Genomic DNA, 27,384 nt, shown 5'->3' with positions numbered 1-27,384 from the left:
CCTGTAATCCTAGCTCCTGAGAAGGATTAAGATTTGAAGCCAGCCTAGGAGAAAAATCCTACAAGTAACCAGTAAAAAACAGAGATGATGATATGGCTCATGTGATAAAGCATCAGCCAATCAAGCTAAGTGAGCTTGAGGCCTTGAATTTAAACCCCAAAGAATAAAAAGGAAAAAAAAATACCCCATAAATTCACAAGCATTCACCAATCATCTAGGTCTTTTCTTTGCACATTCCTATTGGTTGGTATTTATACCATCTTTCATCGATAAACCATATGTTATAACATATAGCCTACAGTTTCTAGTTTTATTTGCTGTTAGAGTAAGCTTGAAGAGTATGAAAATCCAAATGCATTATTTTGTACATTTTGACAATTTTGTCCAATCTTTTCAGTCATCTTTCCCTCAACAAATTTGATTTTTTTTCTTTTCTTTTCTTTTCTTTTTTTGTCAATCATGGGGCTTGAACTCTGGGCTTGGGTGCTCTCCCTTGGTTCTTTAGCTCAAGGCGAGTGCTCTACCACTTGAGCCACAGTACCACTTGCAGTTTTCTAGTGGTTTATTGTAGATAAGAGTCTCACGGACTTTTCTGCCCGGGCTGGCTTTGAACCGTGATTCTCAGATCTCAGCCTCCTGAGTAGCTAGAATTACAGCTACTCAGCTGTAATACTACCAGCGCCCAGCTTGATACTCTTTTTTTTTTTAGCTCTAACAACTGTCCTTTTATTGAGCTTTAGGTTCTCAGCAAAACAGAGGGAAAAGTGCAGAATTTCTCTAGACCCCTGTCCTCACACCAACTCAGCCTTTACCTCTCAGCTACTTTCACTGAGAAGTGGTGACTGATGACTTGGGCTCACAGATTAACTAAGAGCAGGATAAAAGTGAAGGCACTCAGCCCCCACTGTCCTTTGATCTTGAGTATCCTCTCCTACGTTGGGCTCCAAGGAAGACAGGATTTACCAATAAGCATTTTGTAGCAAAAGGCAAAACTGCCCCAAAGAAAGAGAACAATCTAAAAGACCAGAACAGACAACCCACCAGGCACAAGTGACCAGGCTATAGTGACTTACTGACGACAATGAACCAATGTCTAACGAAGTCTGAGATAAGGGTCAATCAGGCTATACTTTGACCAAGACTGTTTTAACTATGCATATTTTTTCTCCTTTATCCCCAGTTCTTTGTCTATAAACCAAAAGTTCACTGGGTACCTATGGCTCAAACCTGTTATACTAGCTACTTAGGAGGTTAAGATCTGAGGATCATAGTTTGAAACCAGCCCCGGGTCAGGAAAGTTCATGAGACTCTTATCTCTAATTAAGCAACAAAAAGCCAAAGGTGAAGTATGGCTGAAGTGGTAGAGCACTAGCCTTGAGCAAAAATGCTCAGAGACAGGGCCCAGGCCCTGAATTCAAGCCCCAGGACATTCCCCCCCCCCCCCCCCCCCCCCCCCGCAACCCCCATGCAAAAAAAGAAACAAACAAAATCCTACCGCTCATTTTGTACCCCTGGAGATAGCTGAAGACAAATTAAAATGCTACTTTCCCTTGGCATGCTCTTGCCATGTAATGTCTCCTTTTTCTCTGCCTTTACTATGGCTCTTTACTAGACGTATAAATGCTCCAATTTCACACTGACACATGGTTAGCATTCAAAATCCCTAGTTTTTCATTGGGATTTATTGGTGTTCTGTGGCTTTGACAATTGTGTAATGACATGTATCCACCATTATAGTAGCATACAGAGAAGTTTCACCACACTAAAAATCCTTGTGCTCTGCCTATTTACCCCTCCTACCCTGACTTCTAACTCCTGGCAATCATTGATCTTTTTATTGTCTCCATTTGCCTTTTCCAGAATGTCATAGGAGGAATTATACAATATGTTTCCTTTTCGAACCGGCTTTTTTCACAAGGAATATTCATCAAGGCTCTCTTCATATCCCTTCATGAGTTGATAGTTCATGTCTTCCTTTTAAATACTGAAGAATATTCTCTTGACTAGATAGAACAACATTGGTCTATTTCAACTTGGCTCTTATAGAAATAATAGATCTCCTTTTATTTTCCTATTTCCTTGGTCTGCAAATTTTTTTTTTTTTTTTTTTTTTCAGGTAAGGGGTAGGTTTATTCAGTAGACCTGCTGGGACCAGGCAAGGTTGGCACTCCACGCGGCTGGGAAAGAGAGAGGAAAGAGCTAGAGACCTGCTGGGACCAGGCAAGGTTGGCACTCCACGTGGCTGGGAAAGAGAGAGGGAAGAGCTAGAGACCTGCTGGGACCAGGCAAGGTTGGCACTCCACGTGGCTGGGAAAGAGAGAGGGAAGAGCTAGAGCAGAGAGAGAGCTAGAAAAGAAGAGCAAGAGCTAGAAACGAACAGAGAGAGAAAGAGAGCGGTCTGCAAAATTTTTTTTAAATAAAATCACTCAAATTCAACAACTAAAAACTACATAAGCAGGTTTAGAGCAAATAATATTCAAGATATTAGGTAAACATGAAAACTCAAAGGTGGTGATTAGTGGTACTTTGCTGGCTTGTATTATCCAGGGAATAGAAATGCAGGAAACCCCTGCATCTGTAGAGAAGGGAGGTTGGGAAAACGAATGTGTAATACCTTGAGGAACTCATGTTCCACAAAGTCTACTACTGGGGAAATAGGGGTCTAGGCCACCTTCTTCTAAATGTTTTCATGTGCTTCCCTGAAGAAAAACATTTCCCACCACTCATCTTTAACATATGCACAGTACATTTTATTATATTAAGTTTCTTATATTTATACTTTTTTCTATTGTGCCAGTACTAGAGTTTGAACTCAGGGTCTGGGCACTGTCCCTGTACTCTTTGCTCAAGGCTAATGCTCTATCACTTCAGCCACAACTCCACTTCCAGCTTTTTTTGTAGTTTAGTGGAGATAAATTACTCATGGACTTTCTTGCCTGGGCTAGCTTTGAACCTTGAGCTTCAGATATTAGTCTCTGAGTAGTTAGGATTACAGTCATGAGTCACTGGACCCTAGCTTAATTGATTCTTTAAATGTATTTATAATTACTCATGTTACTATTACTAGCTAATGTCACAAAGCACGATATACTACATTTAGGATGAGGTTCGTTAACAATGAAAATGTATCCCAATCCACCTCACTAAGTTTCCTTGACATTAAAAAAATGTTTTGTTGGCTTATTATCAAATGTGAATAGATTATCCTTTCTAACTTCATAACATGGCTGACACCAGGATTAGAAAAACACCTGGACTAGTTTCTTACTCACTTCAATACACCTCAGTGTGGGGACTGTGGCATGTGATTCCTTATAATTATAATCTTGTTCCTGTCTAGCACTCTATCCCTTGAGCCATGTCTCTGGTTCCCAAATGTTCTTAATTTATTTAAGTGTTTGAAACTTTCTTCTCACATTTCTGAGATAGATGCATTCCACTTTGGAGACTATTAGACTTATAACTCCTCAAGGAAAATTGGAAAAATAATTTCAATGTCTAAATGTCTAAATGGAAGATGCCAGGACATTTCTGGACTAATGCACTGATCTCTCTGTCACAGACAGCTCAAGCTCAGCAAGTTTGTGCAGACTCCTGTGGATACCTCCCAGTGTGTTTGGGGGGTGGGAACTAGAGTTCAGCTAGCAAGAAGAAGCACCAGGAGCAGGTTAGCATGCCACATCTTTTGCTCTGGATACTCACAGATGCTATACAAGAAGAGTAAGGTCCCAGATGCAGTGGAAAGAGGGGAGGAATATTCTAGACTTCTCTTCCTTTACAAGGAACACAAAGAGCTAGTACGGTAAGTAAGGAGACAGCAAGGATTTAATGCCTTTTTCAAAGGTACCCAGCCTGTAGAGGTCTACTAACCTGGAGAAAGCTTCCTTGGCACACAATGGGTACTTAGTTGCTTGTATTAGGGACTCAGCAGAAAAGGAAACAAAGGCCTGACCATCAAGGTAGACTCAACAGACCAAAGAACAAAGCCAAAATAAAATAAAATCAGAGCCTGGTGCTGGTGGCTCAGGCTTGTAATCCTAGGTACTTAGGAGGCTGAGATCTGAGGATCACAGTTCAAAGCCAGCCCGGGCAGGAAAGACCGTGGACTCTTACCTCCAATAAAACACTCAGAAAACCAGAAGTGGTACTGTGGCTCAAGTGGTAGAGCTCTAGCCATAAACTGAAGAGCTGAGGGAAAGTGCCCAGGCCCAGAGTTTAAGCCCCACGATTGACAAAAAAAAAAAAAAATCATCAGCACTAATAAAAACCTCCTAACTTTAAAAAACATTTTAAAAACTTTAAAAAACATATCTATATCTATAATGCTATGCTGGGGATTGAAACCAGAGTCTATGCATGCTAGGCAAGCACTCTACCACTGAACCACATGCCTAGCAGCAGTTATTTTAAAAGTCTTAACAACATAAAATGCAAACAAGGGGGCTGGGAAGGTAGCTCAGTGGTAGAGTGCTTGTCTTGCATTCATGAGGCCCTGGGTTCGATTCCTCAGCACCACATAATCAGAAAAAGCCAGAAGTGGTGCTTTGGCTCAAGTGGTAGAGCACTAGCCTTGAGGTGAAGAGCTGAGGGACAGTGCCCAGGCCCAGAGTTCAGGCCCCACGACTGACAAAAAAAAAAAAAAAAGAAAAGAAAAGAAAGAAAGAAAAAGCAAACAAGAAGTTAGAACTGGTCAGCCTTCCCTAGGGGAGATAGGGTTTAAAAATGTCAATCAGAGCACCTCTATGCCTCTGTTACTGAGGCCCTTTAGAAGCACAGCTGACAAGCATCCTACCCTGCACCAGGCAGCCCAGCCATAAAACAAGTTAACTATTCCCTTCCCCCTAGAGTGTGAAAAATAAACAAAACAAATACAAGCACTTCAGCTGGTTGCACCTGCCACATGCTTCTGGATTTTCTCCACAGACTCAGAAGGGAACTGCCTGGATGCCACGAACACAGTCCAAACAATAAGAGCTTTGTCTTGTTAAGTATTCTGTAACTGGAGCTCAATGGCACTAAACTCTGATGACATTTAGAGTTGCCCATCAAGGGACTGGTTAGCTCTCTCATTGAACAGTTCTTCCCCCCTCCCTTCCCACCCCCCTCATGCCTCCCCCCACACCAGCCCTGTCCCAGTCCTGTTTATGAAACTCGGCTACTTGAAGCACTGATAAAATGACAGTATCTTTATGCAGGCAGGAAAACAATATCTTAGGCAAGGACTGAGGGTATAATTAACATTCCAGTGTCCATGGAATTTGTTTCAAAGGAAATCCGAATTTGTTTTGCTAGTAGGCAGCTTTTCTCCAGTGCAGAGATTATGAGTTTTTCTGTAGAATTATTAAGGGTTAGGAGTAGATATTTGTAGTTCACACAGAACCAGCTACAAATCTGCAGTCTAGTGCAAGGTAGGGGGAGGAGTGGGGGAGGTGTGGGAAGGAAGGGATAGTTGGAGAACAACAAAGGAGAGGGTAACAATGTTCGACAAGAAATGTACCCATTGCCTTACTCATGTAACTGTAACCCCTCCGTACTGCATCTCTACAATAAAATAAAATGTAAAAAAAAAATTAGGGCCTCTTATTCAAACAAATAGGAGAAGAAGTACTTTGGGAAGTACTATATTGTAAAGCTTTTTCTTTCTTCCAGTCTCTTGATCTGTTATGGTGTGTGTGGGGGAGGGAGATGGTATTTGTTTTGTTTTGTTAGTTTTTACTTTAGTCTTACAATCTCTTGGATGTGGGAACACTTATAGGCAAAGGAGACCCTCATCAGTACCTGTGGCATGAGTACATATGACCCAGCAGCTGCCAGATCCAGGCACAGTGTGCCTAAAATTCATATGGAAACATAATAGACCCTCAATAGCCAAAGCAATCCTGAGCAAAAGATGAATTCTGGAAGTATCACAAAACTAGACTTGAAATTATACAACAGAGTCACACTAACAAAAAGAGCATGGCACTGGCACAAAAATAGACACATAGTACAGAAAACTAAGAAATAAACTCACATCTAATTCTTGGCAAAAGTGCCCAAACTATAAATTGGAGAAAATTCAGTCTCTGAATGGTGCTAGGAAAACTGGATATCTAATATAGAAGATTGAAACTAGATCTTATCTCTCATCCTGTACAAAAATCATTCAAAATGGATCAATGACTTTAATGTAAGGCCTGTAAATTTGAGACTACTGCAGGAAAATACAGGAACTCTTTCTATGCACATGAAAGCACAGGAAAAGACTTTCAGAACAGGACTCTATAATCAGAAAATAAGAGGAAGAATCAGCCACTAGAATTGTATCAAATGAAAAAGCTTCAATACAGCAAAGGAAAGAGTTGCTCTGCAGTATGGAAGAAAATATTTGTTAGTTATTCTTCTGACAGGGGATTAGCATCCAGAATATATAAGGAACTCAAAAAATTAAATAGCAAAAGAACAATTAATAACAACCCAGTTAATAAATAGGAAAGTACACTGACTAGAGAGTTCTCAAAAGAAGTATAAATGGCCAGTAAATACATTAAAAAATATTCAACACCGTTAGCTATGAGGGAAATGCAAATCTAAACTACACTGAGATTCTATTACTTCAGTCTGAATGACTATCATTATGTAAACAAAAACAAACAAATGCTGGATAGGGTATGTGTTGGCAGAATGTGAATTAGTATAGCTACTGTATAAATCAGTATGGCAGTTCCTCAAAAAACTAAAGCTATAATTACCACATGATCGAACCTGGAATACACCTGAAGTCAGCATGCAATAGTACCTGCCATGTTTATTGTGGCACAGCTCACAATAGCCACCTCAACAATCATCTAGGTGCCTGTCAGTGGATGAATGGGTTTAAGACAATGTGGTATGAGTGGTAGGCAGGCATAAAGAAGAACAAAATCATGTCATATGGGGAAAATGGACAGAATTGGAGATTATCATAGTAAATGAAATAAGCCAGAATCTGATGAAATCTTGATTAAAGAAAAAAAAAAAAGCTGGGTGCTGGTGACTCAAACCTACTCCTAGCTACTTAGGAAGTTGAGATCTGAGGACCATAGTTTGAAGCCAGACTGGTAAAGAAAGTCCATGAGACTCTGATTTCCAATTAACTACCAAAAATCCAGAAGTGGCGTTATGGCTCAATTGGTAGAGAGCCAGCCTTGAGCAAAAAGAGATTCAGGAATCGTGCCCATGCCCTGAGGAGATGGCACCAAAAAAAAAAAAAAAAAGACATGAAAATAGAAAGTCTACTATCTGGGAAAAGAGAGGGACCTGTAAGTGGGAAGGGTTAACTGTCACCATTATTTTACAACTTAATATACACTCATAAAAATACCACTTGAGCATGCATGCATTCACACGTGTGCTCGTACACACACACACACACACACACACACACACACACACACACACCTACAGGCACATGCACTCACAGCCTTTTAAATGGAAGAGTATATATGAAAGTGTCAATAGTTATTCTCTCTAGGTCAAGGTATAAAGTGTAACTTTTCTATTACTTTTGTTTTGCTGCAACAAATGTGGAAACTTGGATTGCTTTTGCAATTACAAACACAACAAACATTCTTTTTTTTTTCTTGTCAGTCATGGAGCTTGGGATCTCAGGGCCTGGGAACTGTCCTGAGTTCTTTTTTTCAAGGCTAGTGCTCTACCAATTAGAGCCACAGTGCCACTTCTAGTTTTCTGCTGGTATATAGGAGATAAGAGTCTTGCAACCTTTCCTGACTAGGCTGGTTTTAAACCCTAATCCTCAGATCTCAGCCTCTGGAGTAGCTAGGATTACAGGTGGGATCTACCAGTGCCTGACTAATAAACATTTTCTGAAGTAATAAAATGCTTTACCTGTTGGGAGAGTGTACTCCTCATTGGACTTTTCTGTTAAGACCAGTGTCCTCTCTCTATTAACTCTTCTTAGTACCTCCTGGATCATATGGATTTCAAGATTTTCCAGAAGCTTCTGAAGCTGAAGTAAGCATAGGTTGAGAGTTATTCTCTGGATTTAGTTGTACGCCGGCCCCTCCAAAGTCCAATTCCTGCAGAAGGGCTTTAAACTCTGACTTCTCCCTCAGCCAATCTCTGGCTGGGAAATGGAAAGGGCTCATTTCTTGGGCTCCCAAGGTCTATGGGATTGGTTATACTTCTGTGGAGAACAACAATTTTTCTTCCTGGCCTGTACTCTGATTGATAAAACACAATTACCCCTCCCCCCCCGCCCCTCCTTTTTTTTTTTCGTCAGTTCTGGGGCTTGAACTCAGCCTGGGCACTGTCCCTAAGCTTTCTTGCTCAAGGCTAGCACTCTATCACTTGGAGCACAGCTCTACTTCTGTTTTTTAGGTGGTTAATTGGAAATAACAGTCGCATGGATTTTCCTGTGGGCTTTAAAATATGATCCTCAGATCTCAGCTTTCTGAGTAGCTAGGATTATAGGTGTGAGCCTGGCAATATAACCCTTTTTTACCCTTTGCTGAACTGCAATCTTCCATATCTGAAGTGATCTCATGTAGCTTTGTTTTTCCTAAGAGTCCCTAAATACTCTAAATGTAGCTGGGAATTTTCTTATTTTGAGAGCTAGGAGTTTTCTTATTTTGAGAAAAAGAGTTACAAGGAGCTGTGTTCCAGATTTTTTTTCTACATGGATACGTGTATATTTGATTTTCTGTTTAAAATAGATAGTAGTTATATTTTCTATAATTTTCCTTGTGCAGGTGCACCTCAATTGGAGGAAAAGAAGAATAATGAAAATCAAAACTTACGAAAAGAACTGAGATGCTAAGGGGGTACTTCTTTGCTTAGGCTACCATATGCCTTTAAACACTTACTTCTCCCTCTATAGCCTCTTTAATGACATACAATCCTTCCATTTACAATGAATTTCCTAGAAGAACACACACACACCCACACACACCATTTGGGTCTAGGTATAGTTTTACATGCAATGCCATAAAGCAGATTTTCAAAGGCAAATTTAAAATAGCTCTTGCATACCTGATGAGTTTTTATTTCCACTTCTGAAGCTCCTTTGGGGGGCAGAATAGATTGACTATTTATTATGAGTCCTTCAAATTCATCTTCCTTCCCCATCTGCTTGGCTAAAGCCTTCATGCTGGGGTAGAGAATATCAGTTCTATCAACAAAGAGAGAGAAAAATTAAGGAAACATATTCCTTTTCTCATTCTGAGTCTTTGACAACTATTTTAATTCATTTTCTGTGTCATCGTGTACAAAATTCCCAGCCCATTCACAGACACATCAACATCTAAATTTATCACTCAGTCAGTCAATATTCAATATTCTGACCTTTTCCCATTGCACACTTATATTAATTTCAATCTTCAAAGTAGTGACAAGAAATATGAACAATTCTCTGGTGACCAAGAATACAGACAATAATAATTTCATCAGATCGATAGTGTTTTTTTTTTGTTTTTGTTTTTGGCAGTCATGGGGCATGAACTCTGGTCCTGGACACTGTCCCTCAGCTCTTCAGCTCAAGGCAAGCACTCTATCACTTGAGCCACAGCATCACTTCTGGTTTTCTGGTGGTTTATTGGAGATAAGAGTCTCACAGACTTTTCCTGCCTGGACTGGTTTTGAACCGCAATCCTCAGATCTCAGCCTCCTGAGTAGCTAGGATTACAGGCATGAGCCACCGGTGCCTGGCAGATTGACAGTTCTGGTGCTGCCAAGATGACCCTTCTGAAGCTGCAATAGTGGGTATGGCTTAGTAAGTGCTATAAGACATGGCAGAAACATCATGCCCTTCCTGCCAGCTAAGTCATGGCAGCTGAAGTCTGCAGCCAAGTTCAGCACCATCTCCAAGACCTAAAGCCTCATCTACTTGCAAGTTATTATCTTCAGGCTGCAACAACTCATGTGCTCAGAAACTCATGCTGAGGGTATAGAAGCCAAAGAGAAGAGGAATCCCTAGTAGCTCTCCAGCCAGAGTTCCTTGGAATTATATCACCTCAAGAGCATGGCATTGGCACTGTGGGGTCACTTGATAAGCAGATTGTAGGGACAGATAGTAGACAACATAGTCCAGTGGACTCCAGCAATATCCCTACAGTTACTATAACCCAGCTTTTTCTCACAACACTGTTGGTAGAGTATTGTTGCTGCCACCCAACTTAATGGAAAAGGTTATGGCTTCCATATGTAATGAGCCTGTGGGGGCACAGGCTCAAGGGTTAAAGGCTAGGTTGCCAACTGGTGGCACTATTTTGGGAGGTTGTCCTAACTTTGGTGGTGGGGCCTCGCTGGGAGAAAGTAGGTCACTGCAGGCATGTCTTTGAAGATTATACTGGGTCTCTAGTCTGCTGCTCGATCTGCTTTCTGGCCACCATGTTGTAAGCTGCCTGTTCTGCCAGGTCCTCCTCAGCAAGATGGGTAGAGCTCTCTGAAACTGTGAGTCAAATAAATCTGTCTTCTTTTTAAGTTGTTTTGTCAGGTATTTTCTTTAATCACAGAGGCAAGAGGCTAATACAGCATCCTAGGATCCATGGATCAAATCTCACCCTTCAACAAGGGACAGAACCTGCCAACCCCCAGACTCCACTCACTAACATGAGTTTTTGCTTCTGCAACACTCACTGATAGAGCTCTGAGAACTGTTTGTAGAGGGCGATGGAGTCCATGTCCTGGCCTCGCAGCTTGAGTCTTCCCCACTGTTCCTTGAGCACTTCCAGCTGCTTCCACAGTATCAGAAAGGATCTAAGCAGGGTGAGGGACAGCACAGGATCACACTTGCCCTCCAGCAGAGCAGAGGCCTTTGGGCTGCTTTGAGCCTGATTTCTGAATCCTGGCAGTTTGGACCAATCTGGCTGAAAGCAAGATAGAAGTTAATCATTATTGATAGTGGACCAGGATGGACTAACTTTGTACATGCACCCATGCAGAACAAAACCTTTGGAGACTGAGTCTTTTCCTCAGGAGGAATGGTTTACGGGACTGTAGCACGGTAGCATCTCAAGATGCTGAATACCCTTCCTGAACAGACAGTGCATAGAAACACCAGAGATGAACCCATGAACACTAGAAATGAACTAGAAACCCATGAAATTGGTAAAAAAAAAATCTCCAATAAATAAAAAAATTTACTATAACTTCACCATGGAGTGTGGGGAAGACTTCAATCTCAACTGTGCTGAGCACTTGCCAGACTGCAGAGGCTATATAGAAAAGGCTGTTTTATTGTTATTGTTTAATTTTTAAGGCAGATGAAATGTTGGTGTGCAAGTAAGAGAGTTTTTTATGCCACATCCTATGTAGCATTAGCACAGCCCTGGTATCCACTGGGAGAGGTTATGGGCAAGATGTGGTTCTCTCATCAATCTCTTAAGAAGGTTCTTCAGTACAATAGGGCACTGGCTGAGCATGTAACTATTTGCCAAGAATACCTGTGTACTTTTGTCCTGTGTGTCTTTCCATCCAGAGGAACCCTCCATGATCATAGGGTAGCTGCTCAGAAGTACATCTTCCATTAGCAGTTGCATGCTCACCAGCTCTTCATGAGCCACCTTGCAGTCACGGTCACTAAGCCCACACAAGCACAGCTACAAACAAAGGGAAAAGAAACCCCTTCCATTTTGAGCATTTCCATGTATTCTTTATACATAATCTGAGGGAAGAAAACTAGAAACAACTGTGTTTATAAAACCCACCCTCTCAATTATGAGAACAATCCATAAGAACCAGAGTAGCATGGCTTACGTCCTCATAACCATATTAGATGGTTGACTTTGTGAAGTATGAAGTTCCAGACCCCTTACAGCAGATTTGTGTATGATGAAACACTGAACGAGAACAAGAGGCCTTGTATTCAAGCCCCAGTACTAGTACACACACACACACACACACACACACACACACACACACACACACACCAGAAAAAAACAATGCAGGAGGCATGGCTTAATGATCAGAGCACCTAATTTAGTAAGTGCAAGGCCCTGAGTTCAAAATTCAGTACTGATAAAATAGATAAGTACAAAAATAAAACAAGGCTATGGGCATGGTTCAGTGGTACAGCAATTGCCTAGCAAGTATGAGGCCCTGCATTCAAACTCCAGTTCTACCAAAAGAGAATGTGTGTGTGTGTGTGTGTGTGTGTGTGTGTGTGTGTGTGTGCGCGTGCGCACGCAATCTGAGTACTATATATAAAAATACTATTATAAATAATACTACTTATTTAATACAATGATTGATACTATTTACTTAATAAGATGATTAAAAGAAGTTAACAATTTAAAAGAATTAAAAGAAACTAACAATGACAAGTGAAAAAAATTAAAAGAAATTCTTCAATTCTTCTTATGAGTCCTGGTTAAAAAGTTCCTTTCTTGCCAGGTAGGTCAGGAGTCACATGCCTCTGAACTGCCAACATCTGCAGTTTCTGCAAGAGGCCCAGACCATGACTAGAGATTGGGGGCCTCTTCTCTAGGTCACTATGCCATGGGAACTTCAGCTGAGGCTACAACCAGGTCTCATTCATACTGAGACCTTGACTCTTCTCCACAGTAAGCAAACATGAGTCACCTCAAAACACTGAGTTTACAGCTTCATAATTAAAACATGGCATGTGTCATAAAGGACTAAGCACGGAATGGCTGGCCTGGGCACTTGGTGACACCTGCTTTGCAGCCTGAGTTCAGCTCTCTCTCCAAGAAGGGGGAAGATATACCTACCTGCATATTATACTCTAGGGTGTCTGGGATGCTACTTATAACTGGAAAGGGTCCTCCATCTTGTAAAGATGCTCTCCAAGGGAACAGTGCAAATGCCTAAAGAACCAAATGTTAGTCATGAAATGCTGTGCTGTATCCATAAGATAAAGGCATCTATCTATGAGCCGGATTTCTGCGTCCATATCCCAATACACTGTTGGATGATATATTTATTATATAAAACACTTCTGATAGTGCATCCCAATGATGTAGAGGAGAGAAGAGGAAAACTCACTTCTTTTTATTGCTTTTGCAGCAGATGCTTTCAGTGTAACTAGTCAGTATCAGTCAGCACTAATCCAACAGGACATATTTATTATTAACAAAAAGAAACCTGCTTGAATGCTTGTGGTATTAGGAACCTTAAAAAGTTGGCAATCCAATTTTAGAAATCAACTCAAGACCAATGCTACAATTTATTACAGTAGGTCCCTGCCTTCTCCATAGACAATACAAGTACCTTCCATACCTGTGAGTCTAGGGCAGCCTTTGATCCAGGAGGCCTGCCAATTCCACCCCATTCAACACTTCAAGGCCTGAGTATGGCTTCAATCAATTCCTAAAGACAGAGCTGATTTTGATAGCAAGGACACCTGCGTGCGGCTCATCCCAGGGGAGGCCCAAAGGCAGAAGGAGCAGGAGCAGGTCCAATAGCCCTGACAAGCAGGGCCCTGGCCCAACTCTGTCTTCTGGGTCTAACTGAAGACCAAATGGGCAGAGAGTCATTATTGCATAGTACAGAAGTGTGGTACATGCTTGGTGTTGATGTAGCATCAGTTAATTAATAATTTATGATAGAAAAACATCACATGGGACATTTTGATTTGAAAGCTAGCTCCACAAATTCTTTGGTACTCTATGCATCCAGAGATGGGGTTTAATTTTGCTCCCCTTTAGTGCAGCTGGATTCGGGGACTGACTTCCAGTGAATCAAGTAAGGCAGAAATGATGGGACATTACTTAGGGAAATTGAAGCAATATAGACAATGACTTCCATCCTGGAGTACTGTTCATTGGATAGTTTTGTTCTCTTGGATTGTTTGTTCTTGGAGAAGTTCTCTGCCATGCTGTGAGCAGGCTCTGTAGAGAAGTCTACCTGAAAAATCTTGGAAGTGAATCTTCTGACATCTACCAATAGCTATGTGATTAAGCTTAGAAGCTATTTCTTTCCCTGCCCTAGGATGATCATAGTCCCAGCTAACATCTTTATTGCAGCCTTATGAGGAATCCTGAGCCAGAACTACCCACATTAGCCACTTCCAGCTTCCTGATCCTCAGAAACTGTGAGAGATAATGAATGCTTATGATCTTAATCTGTTAAATATTGGAGTGCTTTGTTCTTCAACAGATAAGTTTGTGACCTGGTGCTGTCATGATTCTCCAGGAGTCTAACTCTCCCTTCCCTGAACCTTGGCCCCTTTCAAAGGTGGATAATATTCCTGCCTGGGAGCAGTAATAGTTGTCAGGATAGAATTTGATAAGCCATATGGTAACCACTGACCTAATTTATGTCTAGTAATTGTGACCATTATTTACTTAATGGAAGGGATGAAAATATTTGCGTTGCTCCCACCTGGGAGCACACAAGCTGTTGCCTGAAGCAGACTGGAGCATTTGTAGAAAAGAGCTGTCTGGGACAAACAGGTGACCTGGGTGGGAGGCAGGAGGCTCCTTGTATGACTGAAAGTTGGGGACAATCAAAACTGTATTACATTATTGAGACACTTGCAAATTTTAAACCAAATGGAAACACATTGACAAAATTCTCTACATGCCACACACCTTTTATAGGTAGAGAACACCTTTAAAACTCACCTGGAGGCCCTGGGGATCCAGTGGTGGAGGCAGGCCGAGCTGTGAAGCAAAAATGCTCTTCCTAAGGGCGTTGCTCAGTGGTGGCAACCCGTGGCACATGCCATCTGTGACAGACTGGTAGGCAGGGATGTTTCCAGCAGCTAAAAACGTTCTTAACCAAAACATGAGAGACACTGTATTTAAAGCAGTTACTGAAGTTTCTAAAACTCAAAACTGTCTTCAGAGTTACTTAGTAGCAAAATCTCATTTTGACAAGATGCTTCTTCCTCAGCCTGTCATCCACACACCCTCATGGTTCACCGCACTTAACGAAACGTTGATGCACTCTAGACTAGAAGTGCTTTGTTTATGTTTTTTATTGGTGGATATGAAACTGTACAGATGAAGGGGTTTCATCATGACACTTTTCTGGTTCAGGAGTTACCGGGGTTTGAACTGAGAGCCTTGCACTTGCTAGGCAGGTGTTCTACTGCTGAGCTATACTTCCAAGGCCATTTTTTGCAATGATTATTTTGAGATAGGTTCTTGCTTCCTGCCTGGGTATGTACCTGGACCACAATCCACATCCTCATAGCTAGGATGACAGGTATGTGACAACAGTGTCAACTTCTTTCTGTTGAGATGGAGTCTCTTGAGTATTTCTGTCTGGGCTGTCCTGGAGCCATGAAACTCCAGATGTCAGCCTGTTATGCTACCTGAATGACAGGCTGGATCCACTATTCTCAAGTATTGGTGGAAAAGGGACTGACCTTTAACCATGATCCTTTCAAGAAGCTAGGATTACAGGCATGAACTGCTATATCCAGCTTTGCCATGATACTTTTATATGTCTGTAAATGTACTTGGATCAAATTTACCTTCTTTAGACTAGCACTATTTTATAGAACTTTCTGTAATGAGGAAAACACTATCTGTACAGAGCACATGTGGCTGTTGAACACTTGAAATGTGACAACTGTGACTGAGGGACTCAGCTTTTTTTTTTTTAAATAGTTGCTTTATTTGTTTTTGTTTATGTGGTACCGAGGAATTGAACTTAGGGACTCAGAGTGCTAGACAAGCACTCTAGCCACTAAGCCACATTCCCAGCCCTGAGGGATTCAGTTTTAAATTTTATTTCGTCTAAATATTAATTTCAGTTAAATAGCTATATCTGACTACCAAGTTGAATACTACACCTGTAACTCTAGAACAAAGATTTCAAATGTTTGTTCAATTATTTTAAATCCAACAGCCAGGACAATAATTCTTGACTTTTAAAACAAGATTTGAAATTAAATAAGAGCCAGGGGTCAGAGAATGAATGGTTTGGTTTTGTTTTAAACAAAAATTGGCTTTGCGTATCAAGAGCCATAAGCCCTGAAGTCTAGAGCATGAAATTTATACCATAAGCAAATGAGAAGAATATGTACATAAGAAATTAGCTTGACTTTGTAGCAAGGAAGAGGAGAGTTCTAATGGATGCCTCAGAAAAGCTGTGACAGATGGTTAAGTTGGGGTGGGGGTCCCATAGCACAAGGGACCTATGGTCCAAATACTCCATGAGTCAGCAATTTTCCCATCAGGCTTTGTGCCAGCAGGCAGACATGTTCTGTGCTTGTGGTCTTGTGACAGACCTTGTGATATGATCTATTGTACAGCAGAGCAGGAGAAGATCTTAGGTGACTCTATAAGGCTGTTGCCCTGTGGTCTTTGATCTGTATCCTTCCAATTCTTCTCCTCCCAGGCTATGGAAATGAACTTCTCTCATCCCGGCCAACTCTCTTTAGTCCTTTCTTTTTCTTAGTGGTGACAGATTATTGAGGCTTGAACTCAGGGCCCAAGTGCTGTCCCTGGACTCTTTTACTCAGCTATCCTTCAACCATTTAAGTTGTAGCTCCATTTCTGGCTTTTTGGTGATTATTTAGAGATTAATAAGAGTCTCATGGGCTTTCCTGCCCCAGCTGGCTTTGAACTGTGATCCTCAGATCTCAATCTCCTGAGTAGCTAAGATTATGGTCATGAGCCACTGGTGCCTGGCTCAGTTCTTTCTTTTTAAACTTTGGAGAAGTCTTCAGCTACATAAGCAAAATGTTCCCTAGGGTAAACATCCCTATTTGATCAGTCTTACAGAGCTCTGAGAAGGTCCAAGGAACTTCCTTAAGCTTCCTGTGTCTTTTGATTATATAAGACTTTCCTTTGTTTGCAGATTCAGTGGTTCATAAAACGATCAAGAGGGATGACATTTATCTATCAGCTTTTTTTTTATTCTCTTACCTTCTGCCTTCTCTCAGAGTTTCCTTCTCTAGCCAGAATCAGCTGGGACTCAGACTTTGGAGCTGAAAAAGCCGTTTCTAATTCTGGTTTACCTCTTACTTGTTATACCATTCCCATCAAATATAACCTGAAGCACTCTGAAGATAAAAGGCCAGGCAAATGCAATAAAGAAAGGGCTCACAGGGGTGCAACACGGGGCTGATGTAGAAGGAGATATGGGTCAGGGTGCCCTCTGTTCCTGCAGAGTGTACTCAGATGAAGTAATCCTGGAAAAGCATTCTAGAGGAATAGAGCAGTTTCCTTGCACAGTACTAGTTTAGTCCTGCATAGCTGCAACCCAAATCCTCACCATGGGTAAGTTCCTTATGAATTCTGACCTTGGGCTTTCAGAGCCCAGAAGCCTTCTACTGAATGGTCATCTAGCTGATCAGAACCTTTATGTCCTATGTGCTTGACTAACCCAGGGAGCTATCTGGCAACAAAAGAAAATGAATTAACATTGTTATTACATTTTTGTCCTACTGAATTCACAGTTAAGAGTCCTGTGGCAAAGTAAAGAAAATGCAGAAAAGAAAGAAAACTTGAGCTCATTCAGTACAATCCCCACACTCACATTCTCCAACCACACCAAGGGTAGAAAACATAATCCAGATGCAGTACCCGAGGCCCTGGTTGAACAAATATGAGTACTATGAATTAACCAAAAGAAGTTGCTGAATTTTGACAATTAAAGAATAAGCAGAGCTAGGTGCCTGGTGACTCATAACTAGAATCCGAGCTGAGACCTGAAGGATTGAAATAGTAAAGACAGTCTGGGAAGTTAAAATGTTAAATGGATATGTGGCTAAACTGAGTAGAGTACCAGCCATAAGCAAGCATGCCAATCCAAGAATACAAAGCCCTGGTTCAAGTCCCAGTCCTGGCACCAAAAACTTAAAAAAATTGAAAATTATACAAAAGGCAGAGATGCCCAGTCCAGGCCCAACTCTCTTCTCCCATATAACATTTATTCTGGGGTCTAGAGGTATGGCTCATTAGCAGACCATTTGCTAAAAACATGAAGCCTAGAATTCAAAACTTCAGTAGGACCAAAAAAAATACCCAGAAACATTGTGAATCTTAATTCAAACTCAATCCAAATCCTATCAGAATCATAATTAATTAGCCAAATGAAACATTCTTTTTTTTTTTGCATGCACAATACTTAATATGATGGTTTTTTTGAGGTCAAGGGAATTTATAAATTTAACTCCAGGAGCCAATTCTAGCAGTTGCAGAAGTGTAGTGAAAATAAGTAAGTAAGTAAATAAATAAATAAGTGTCTTAGGGATTCTAATCTTTAGACATCTAGAATTTTTACTCTCCAAAAAACAACCTGAATATTGGAAGCAGGTAATTGTGATGCAAACTTCTGAAACTACATTTAATAAAACCAGGCATATTGAAATAGATCTCACTAAGAAAGCCTTGCAGCAGGACACAGTTGGTAGCTGGTGTTCTAGAACTGATTGTGCTTCTGACTATTTTAAGCTTATTATCTAATCTTGCCAGGAGTGGCCGCCCTAGCTGGTCACTGAACAAACACTGGCTCAGCAGAATTTGTTAGGCAGGAATAACTCTCCAGCCCTTACCGGACGAGATGCCTCACTGCTGAATCGAACTGGAGCAACATAACCTCCCTGTGGAGCAGGAGGGCCTGTGCCACCTGGGTTGGATCCTGGGGGCTCTGGAGGCTGTCAAGTGTTTTCTGCAGCTCTTGAAGCTCAGACCCTAGAAGATGGACAGCATTGTCAGACAGTGTGAAATACAGGTTTCTACAGCCCACCCAGTAATTCTTTATTGAACCCCCCCAAAGCTGACTGGTCATCTAGACAGACTTCCCTTCCTTTGTGGATGTACCAATTATGTACTTTTGCAAGATCAGCAAAGCTTTATTCAGTAGAACTGGAGATCTGACTTATCTTTCCTTCCTTCTTTCTTGCCTTGGTAAAACAAAACAAAAGAAAACAAAGCAAAACTTGCTGTGCTTATTATCATAGTAAGAACATGCTATTGAAACTCAGTTTTGAAATTTATAAGACACTATGGTCTCAAAATCGAATTAAAATGAGAAATCATAAAGGACTGGGAAAGTATACTGCTCAGGATATTTAATAGGGACTTGAAATTACATAAATTATAATCAGCATGCATTTTCATTGTCACACCAGCCCTCTCAGCCTTCCCTGCCACTGGCTCATGGACCAATTAAAGCATGTAAAAAATACATGCGTTTATATGCACACATATAAATATATATATATGTGCACACATATATTTACACACATATGCATCTTTCTAATACATTCTACTCATTTTAGGAGTAAGCATGAGAGGACACTACTTAGCTTATTTCTTGGGTACCTATTACAAGAGTAGATGCCATATAAATAAATGTCTACACAGTCAAGTTGGAAATGTAACAGGGAAAATTTTTGGAGCACTCAAGCTGTGTTGAGGAATCTGGCCTGCATCTGGACATCTATCCTGGGGATCTATCTATGTTATTTGGCCCAGAAAAGGGAGTGAATCTGACAAAATAGGAAAGCCCAGCAAAAAGTAAAAAACTCTTAAGAAACCTGAGGGGCTTACGCTCTCAGGACTACCAGAATATCAGCTGGTTAAAATGCTGACAGTCCTTCTGAAGATAGTGCTAGTCTTCTACCCAGAAAGGACATTCCTGCTATGGGAAGAAGGATGGCGAAGTTGATCACTATCCCTGCACATGTATACCAGAATTGCTGGAGTTCCTCCCCCTCCCCCTCCTCCCTCTCCTCCTCCCCCTCCTCCTCCTCTCCTTCCTCCTCCTCTCCCCCCTCCTCCTCCTCTCCCTCCTCCTCCTTCTTCTTCATCTTTTTCTTTCTTCTCCTTCTTGTTTCTTCTTCTTCTCCTTCTTGTTTCTTCTTCTTCTCCTCTTTCTCTTTTCCTCCTCCTCCTCCTCCTCTTCCTCCTCCTCCTCCTCCTCTTCCTCCTCCTCCTTCTCCTCCTCCTCCTCCTCCTCCTCATTTAGACCCAAGCAGTATTTCCCCATTTCCCCCATGTGGCCCAGTTCTGGACCTGCTCCAGCACTGGAGGAAAGCAGGGGACTGTGGGAAGGGGAAGCTCTATGGGAGAGCTTGATCAGGGTTAAAGATTGTTCTTAGTGCTTACAACAATTTCTCTTGGCTCTAGGAAGACTAAGCAATCCAGATTCATATCCATTTGCTGTTTTACACACAACAGAAAAATGGATTCCTGGATTTTTTTTCCTGACTCTCAAATCATTGGTTCTAACAGTCAATTTTTTAAAATGAGTACTCTAAATCTGATAGTCCTATTGGGCTCCAAAAAGGGTATACCAAAAGAGAAGTAGCATCAGAGAAGATGGCACAGGGACTTTAGTGATAACTTGTGAGAGGAGGGTGGTTCCTGAGCCCCAGTGGTTCAAGGCCTAGTTTTGTTTTGTCCATAAGGAATGCATGGTCAGTCCAAGTGGCAAGCAGGGAGAAATGTTTATAATTCTCTGCAATGAGGAAAATATAAAGGTACACATACTTTATGATTAAAGCCCTGAGAATGTACATGGAAATGTATTTGGGCAAGGGCTAGAAGGGAGTAAAAATACATCAAAATACTGCACTTGGTGGAGTGGTTGGGTCATGGGATCACGTCCTCTTGGTGCTGTCTGTACACTCTGAACTGCTTTTCCTCTGTTATTTACTGATTTAAAAAATTTTCATTCTGGCCATCCTTTTTGTGGGAATAGGACCCTGTAGGAGGGGAAGTGGCAGACTAGGCAGGGAGAGGCGCCCAACAGATGATTCCCAGGCATGGGGGGGCAGGCAAGGTGGAACACGAGGAAAGGGAAAGTTTTTCATACCTTTCCCCAGGAGGAAAAGAGAGATAGACAAAGAACAGAGACAGAGGAAAGGAGAAGTAGGGAAAGCTTGAAGTATGTGTATGTGTGTGTGTGTGTGAGAGAGAGACAGAGAGACAGAGAGACAGAGAGACAAAGAGAGACAGAGACAGAGAGACAAAGAGGCAGAGACAGAGACAGAGAGAGAGAGAGTGGCAGAGACAGAGACAGAGACACAAAGAGAGTAGAGTCAGGAAAGGAGAGAGAAAAGAAGACAAAGGAGAAAAAGAGACATAGAGAAAGACACAGAGACAGAAAGAGGGAGAGAAAGACCGAGGAAAGAAGAGACACAAAGGAAAGACAGAGGAGAGAAAGAGACTGAGACAGGAGAAATGGAGGGGGGGGAGGTAAAGGCAAGCTAGCTCAGTGTGATTTGCATTCTTATTCCACTCTGCTGCTTCTCATTGACTGCAGAGGGAGTTGCTGGCTTTCAGGGAAAGAGAGAACTTGCAGGGTGGACAGAATGTTTCCTTGGGCTGTAAGAGCCGCCACTTTGGCTTCTGCCTCTATCTTCCAAGGGGGAGGAGCAAAACCCAAAATCCTGAGAATACATTTTTACAATACTGGAAGCATTTAAGTCCACACCACTCATTTTCTCCACCTCCAAGTAGCTCTGACATGGCTTAAAGGAACAGACTCCTATTTCTCTCTTCTTCCTCTAGCATCAGGAACTAAGCAGCCTTTTAAAAAAAAAAAATGATTATCTTAGAGTGGAATTTTTTTCTTTCTAGTTTACTTAACCTTTTATCTCTTTTCAGCAGATCAGAGCCTGCAACAGTTTCCCCATTCTCCCCCAAGCACAAATGTCTGTCCTTACAACATGCTGAACTGTGCATGTCTAAGCACACACCTTGAAAAACCTGCATCCCACAGGGAAACCCACAGGGCTCAGGGGTTTCCAGTTGTCTAGCACCTAAACAGCAGGAAACAGTGGCTTCTAGGTCCTCACATCTGGACCCCCATCCCACAATGTCTCAACACCACACTGTTGGGCAGATGCACTGGCCACAAACAGTTGCCCTCCCTAGTGTCATGCTGAGATGGTCCCTCCTGTTTCCTCCACTATCCAATCCACTTCCCCCAAACTAGGATGCATGCTCCCAAACCACCTATCTGCAGGCTCTTCCCAGCATGCTTCTTGCTCTCAACTGCTGGAAACTTCCTCATTTGGAACCTGGCTCTGAATCTCTCGACTTCAGTCTCACACCCCAAGGACATGATGGGCACTTGTCTTGGCCACTCTCCTATTTTCTGACCTTTGTGAGAAGTCCGGTAGCCAGTAACTTCGCTAGAGCATCTTACTGTATCTTCTGAGTAACTCTCAATAGTCCCCAGGGTGGAAGTGCTTTGGTACTTTCATTTTTCATGCCAGTCTTGAAGACTTGCACGATGCCCCCTCCTCATGCCTTGCCTCAGCTAGTTATCCTTCTTCCTCCAAGCTGATCACTCAAACCCTCCCCTAGGTCCCACAAAAATGTTCAGATTCCTTCAGCATAGATAGCATAATCCAAATCGATTGGCCACTATCCCGTGTCCGCCACACAGTCGTTCATGCACTGGCCACAGAAGAACAGACTCTCATTATATCACATTTTTAAATCACTAGGTTTAATCAGACTCTCTTCTTAGACCATCTCATTCTTTAAATTCCTGGCTACTGTTATATTTTCCTATTATTGACTAACAGTTACATAACTAGTGACTTTCTGGAATAGGAACCAAATTATTAAATTAAGATCAGATTCTCTGTTTCTGATGAACTCCACTCACTACATATGAGACTATTATTTTTTTACAGTCCTGGGGCTTGAACTCAGGGCCTTAGCACTGTCCCTGAGTCTCTTTGTGCTCGAGGCTACTACTCTACCACTTAAGCCATAGATAGCACCACTTCTGTCTTTTTTCTGAGTAGTTTATTGGAGATAAGAGTCTCATGGACTTTCCTGCCCAGGCTGGCTTTGAACTGCAATCCTCAGATCTCAGCTTTTTGAGTAGTTAGAATTACAGGTATAAGCCACCAGCACCTTGCCATATGAGGCTATTACATAGTATCTTATAAATGCTATAAAATATTAATGCTATAAATGGTTAGACTTGTTTTATAATCTGGGTGCTGAGCTAGGACTCACTGATCAGCGGAGAAGACTAAAGCCTTAAACATTCTTACCACTAGGACTATCAGGTGGTATTAGCTAATGTTAACAGGGACTGCTGCAAGTTTCTTAACATTGAGTGTTTGGCTCTGAACTAGTTGCGTGAGTTCACACTGACCAGGAAGGAAAGGGAATGGAAGAAAACTAATCTTTAGTATGGCCTTGTGCATCCTGCTAGAATTCTTACATAGATTCAAATCCTGAGAACATCTCTATGAGACCGATATTGCTATCTTATTTCATGGATGGACAAACAGAAATACAGGAGTGAAGTGTTTAACATCTACTAACTGATGAGCAGAGACAGGCATTGACATGAGCCTCCTGACTCCTCGGTGCCCTTTGTGGTTTAGGCTATCCATGTGGAATCAATCAGGTAAATGTGCAGTTTGGAGACAGTATATACTGGCACTTCTCCTCTGCCCTTCTTACCACTGTCATTTATAAGGAAATACTGTAGTTCTGGCTTTCCAAGTATTAAGAACTTTATAGAATTTCAAATCAATAGAGGAGGCAGTTTTCATCATCATGAATCACTTACCAATGCCCTCAGTTCCTCCCCAATTGCCTCTCGAAGGGCTAGGACTCAGAGGGAATTCAAAGCATGCTGCACAATTGCCAAGTTTAGCAAAACTGAAAAGGTAGGCCACAATGTCATGGAGAGGGCCTATCAGCTGGAGAGTCAGCTTTAAGGCTCTAAAAGCTGCCTGTGGGGAAAAACCAACACAAGGAACTACATTTTAGGAAGTTGCTAAGAAGCAAAATAAAATATTTGAGTAGATTAGGGATAATATCTTTAAACAAGAATACAGTGGTCCCTCGGTATCTACAGGACAGTGGTTCCAGGAGCTCCACTGGTGTGATCATATGCAGATGAGCAAGCGCTTTATTTAAAATGGAGTGGTAGTTACAAGAGTCTCCTTTAAATCATCTCTATGTTACTTACAATGCCTAATGCAATGTAAATACTATGTAAATTATTGGTGTAGTGTGTTGTTTAGGGCATAATGACAAGAAACAAAATGTCTGTGTATATTTAATACAGATAAAACAATTTTTCCAAATATTTTCAGTAAGTAGTCAGTTGGGTCTATGAATGTAGAACCTGTGGTACAGATGGCTGACTGTATATAAATAAATATTTTTACAATGTATGTAGGATAATATGTGAGAGAAAAGAAAACAACAAGCCCAGTGACTCATGCCTATAATACTAACTATTCAGGAGGCTGAAATTGGAAGGACTATGATTCAAAGCCAGCCTGGGCAGAAAAGTCTTTGGAACTACATCTTCAAAATAATCAGCAAAAGCTAGGCTAGTGGCATGATTGGAGTGGTACCACCCTAGCAAGCGTGAAGTCTTGAAATCAATTCTCTCCCCACTTTCCAAAAGAAAAAAAAATCAAGCCTATTGATGAACTTACTTGTTTTAGACAAAGTCACTCCTGTGGGAATAGAGGAGGAGAAAGGCATGCGTTTCTGTTTATTTAAGGTAATGAATGGCTGTGAATTAATGGAAATGTGTTTGTGTGACCATTTGTGAATTATAAAGGCCACAAACAAGCTCACAGCAGGAACCCATATTCAGACAGCATTGTGAATACCTGAGTGAATAGGCTTAAGCAAAACATGGGCATTTATCTCTAAACAGACTCTCATTTACAAAGAAAAGTCAGATTATTGCCCAAATGCCATATTCAACCTTGCAATTCTATTTAACACATGCTTATGTATTTTATGTGTTTCTATATCTATTTTTTGTGGTTATCAATATTATTCTCTAACAGTAAGTTAAGGTTCATAGAAAAAGCCCTCAAAAATTAGTAGCTGGACATCGTGGTACACTCTGTAATCCCAGCATTTGAGAGATTGAGGCAGATGGATTATAAATTTAGGTCTAGTGAGATGGTGTCTAAAAAATAAAAATAAACATCCCCCAAATTCAGCTACTAGATGCAAGTGTAATCCTTATCTCTCATTACCTACAGACAGGGTTTTATTGAAATGTTTGGGGGACACTAAGAGTTAATAAGGAATGTCAGAAGCTCATGTTACTGTTTATAAATGATCAGAAAAAAAACAGAACTTGGGATATAATAAGGCCTGGCAGAAATTACAGAAAAACGTATTAGGAGCTATGAAATGATTTCAGTTACTAAACGTGTCCTAAAACAAACAAGAGGTGGTGTCTGTCATTGCTGTGTTTAACCAGTGAGACGCAAGAAAATAGCCAGTTTCCATTTGGACACATCCAGAAAATACAAACCTTTTCTGGCAGAGTTTTGAACATAACTAGCACTTCTGAAGGATGGGGTATGAACCACAAATTGAGGAAGACTTTTCCATCGGCTGACAACAAACTCCAGGGCCGGGGTTGAAAATGCCTGTAGCATTGGAAGAGAACACCAGTCACACCAGTTTTTCCCCAAACCAGAAGCATTGTGGGCTGCCTGAACTTAGGACACAGGCCGCAGGCTGTAGAGGCCTGTCACCACCTGCCCAGTCCTAGCCCCACAGCAGCGGGCCTCTTTTGCAGCAGCTCCCAGTTGGCCAGAGTTCATTATAAATAACCCAGCAGGAAAGGCAGTTGGGCTGATTTTAGCCTAAGCTATGTGGTAGGGATGTCCTTGAACACAGAGGGAGAGAAAGTGTGGTAAGAAAGGAAAGGAAGGACAGGACTTAGGAGTTTGCCATCCTACCTGGAGCTCCATTCTTTATTTTATATCATGTAATGCTTCTTACAATCTCAGGATGGATCTATTTTTGTTCCTGTTTCACAACTGAGGAAATTGAGGACTTAAGACATGATGCAGCTCCTGCCTACCAACTCCTAAGAAACCAATCTGGGTTCCAGACAGCAGCTCCATTTTTCTGCCAGATACCCCAGCCTCTAGGCTTCTTCTGCTTCCCTCTGTCTCCGTTGTCCAACTCCAAACACCTATCACTTTTAGACTGTCCCTGCTGCAGTTTATATACTACATGCTATCTGCTATGTCTGGAATAAGGATTGACACAAGCCCAGGTGCCTGGCCTGAGAGAGAAAGAGAGAGAGAGAGAGAGAGAGAGAGAGAGAGAGAGAGAATGTCACAAGCATTCCTATAGCCTGGTGCATGCCTCCTTGAACAACCTTCTTGACTTCACACTAACCAATACCTTGTTGTTATTTGTAGTTTTACCCCAAATAGACATACCAGTAAAAGGTACTCTGTTGGGTTTTGGCTGTTTCATACAAATGGAAACCCTCTGTGTACAACACTGCCCTTGGAGGGAGGTGACATGCTGACCTGGTTTCTGATTGTCCTAGGAGTGAGGTGGCCCAGAGCTATCGAACCTGGTTAACTGTGTTTGGCTGGGGTGTGGGTAGTGGTGGCTCACCCAGTTAACAGGGTAGGGAATTTGGCAACGAGGGACCTGATTTTTATTCCAATTCCATCATCCATATATATATATATATATATATATATATTTTTTTTTTTTTTTGGTCGGTTGTGGGGCTTTAACTCTGGGCCTGTCCCTCAGCTCTTCAGCTCAAGGCTAGCGCACTACCACTTGAACCACAGCGCTACTTCTGGTTTTCTGGTGGTTAATTGGAGATAAGAGTCTCATGGACTTTCCTGCCCGGGCTGGCTTTGTATCAGGATCCTCAGATCTCGGCCTCCTGAGAAGCTAGGATTACAGGCATGAGCCCCTGGCGTCCGGCTCATCATCCATGATTCTATGGCATTAAAAACTCTTTTGTCTCTTCATAGTTAATATGAGGGTAACAATTTCTAACTTACAGGACTGATGTGAGGAGAAAGTATTAAAGGAGCACATAAAAAAGCATTTTGCGAGTCGTGTGCTACAAGGTTTGTCATTCTGCTAATGTAGAGGTGTGTGACATTTGGAGCAGTAAAGAAGCCCAGGGTGGGCAGGAGCCAAGGGTGCACAGGGAACCTGAGAGTCATTCGTTAAGAACTGGGGCCTGACTCTCCAGACAGGATGTCCCAGAACTGAGGATCCTGTGGGAAGAGCAGAGAGCAGGACTACTTCAGGTTCACGTGGATTTTGCTGGAAGAGGCCTCACAGGAAATAGCAGAGGGAGTGTGGAGCCCTCACCCCCACAGTCGCCTGGCCACTGAGCCTGGGCTTAGGGAGATGAACCCTCTGTTTGTCCCATCCTTCCCTACGTCATTCTTCTGGCTACAACTACTGTCTATTTGCCAGTGACTCCTACATCTACATAGGTGGGCCTGGCCCCTCCTCAGCCACAGAGTTCCAACCCACTCCTTCTTAGCTGGCAGTGCCTCAGACCAGCCCTGTCAAAAAAAAAAAAAAAAAAGGCAATACTCAAGTTGCTCACCCCTTACAGCCCAATTCTGTGTTTACCATGTTAGGGTTTCACAATGCCTCAGTCCCCAGAAGCCAGGGAGCCAGGGCGATGTTTGTAGACTGTCCCTTCTCATTGCTCCTAAGGCTCTAAGGATTCTATTGTTTAAAC

The 27,384-nt window shown here is 41.8% G+C and overlaps 1 protein-coding gene across 1 annotated transcript in view; it reads right to left on the bottom strand.

Moving 5' to 3' along the window:
- Positions 1-27,384, bottom strand: part of LOC122119380 — a 138,763-nt gene that overhangs the window by 30,400 nt on the left and 80,979 nt on the right. Inside the window, 9 exon segments of the mRNA XM_042693468.1 lie at positions 7,867-7,987; positions 9,010-9,148; positions 10,615-10,844; positions 11,421-11,576; positions 12,708-12,803; positions 14,562-14,712; positions 18,449-18,587; positions 23,446-23,611; positions 25,171-25,288. Of these exon segments, the coding sequence (XP_042549402.1) occupies positions 7,867-7,987; positions 9,010-9,148; positions 10,615-10,844; positions 11,421-11,576; positions 12,708-12,803; positions 14,562-14,712; positions 18,449-18,587; positions 23,446-23,611; positions 25,171-25,288 (1,316 nt within the window).

This window comes from Dipodomys spectabilis, unplaced genomic scaffold (assembly GCF_019054845.1).
Source record: "Dipodomys spectabilis isolate Male_0828 unplaced genomic scaffold, ASM1905484v1 ptg000001l, whole genome shotgun sequence".
In the NCBI taxonomy this organism is placed as follows: domain Eukaryota; kingdom Metazoa; phylum Chordata; class Mammalia; order Rodentia; family Heteromyidae; genus Dipodomys; species Dipodomys spectabilis.
This window is presented reverse-complemented; position numbering and strand designations above follow the sequence as displayed.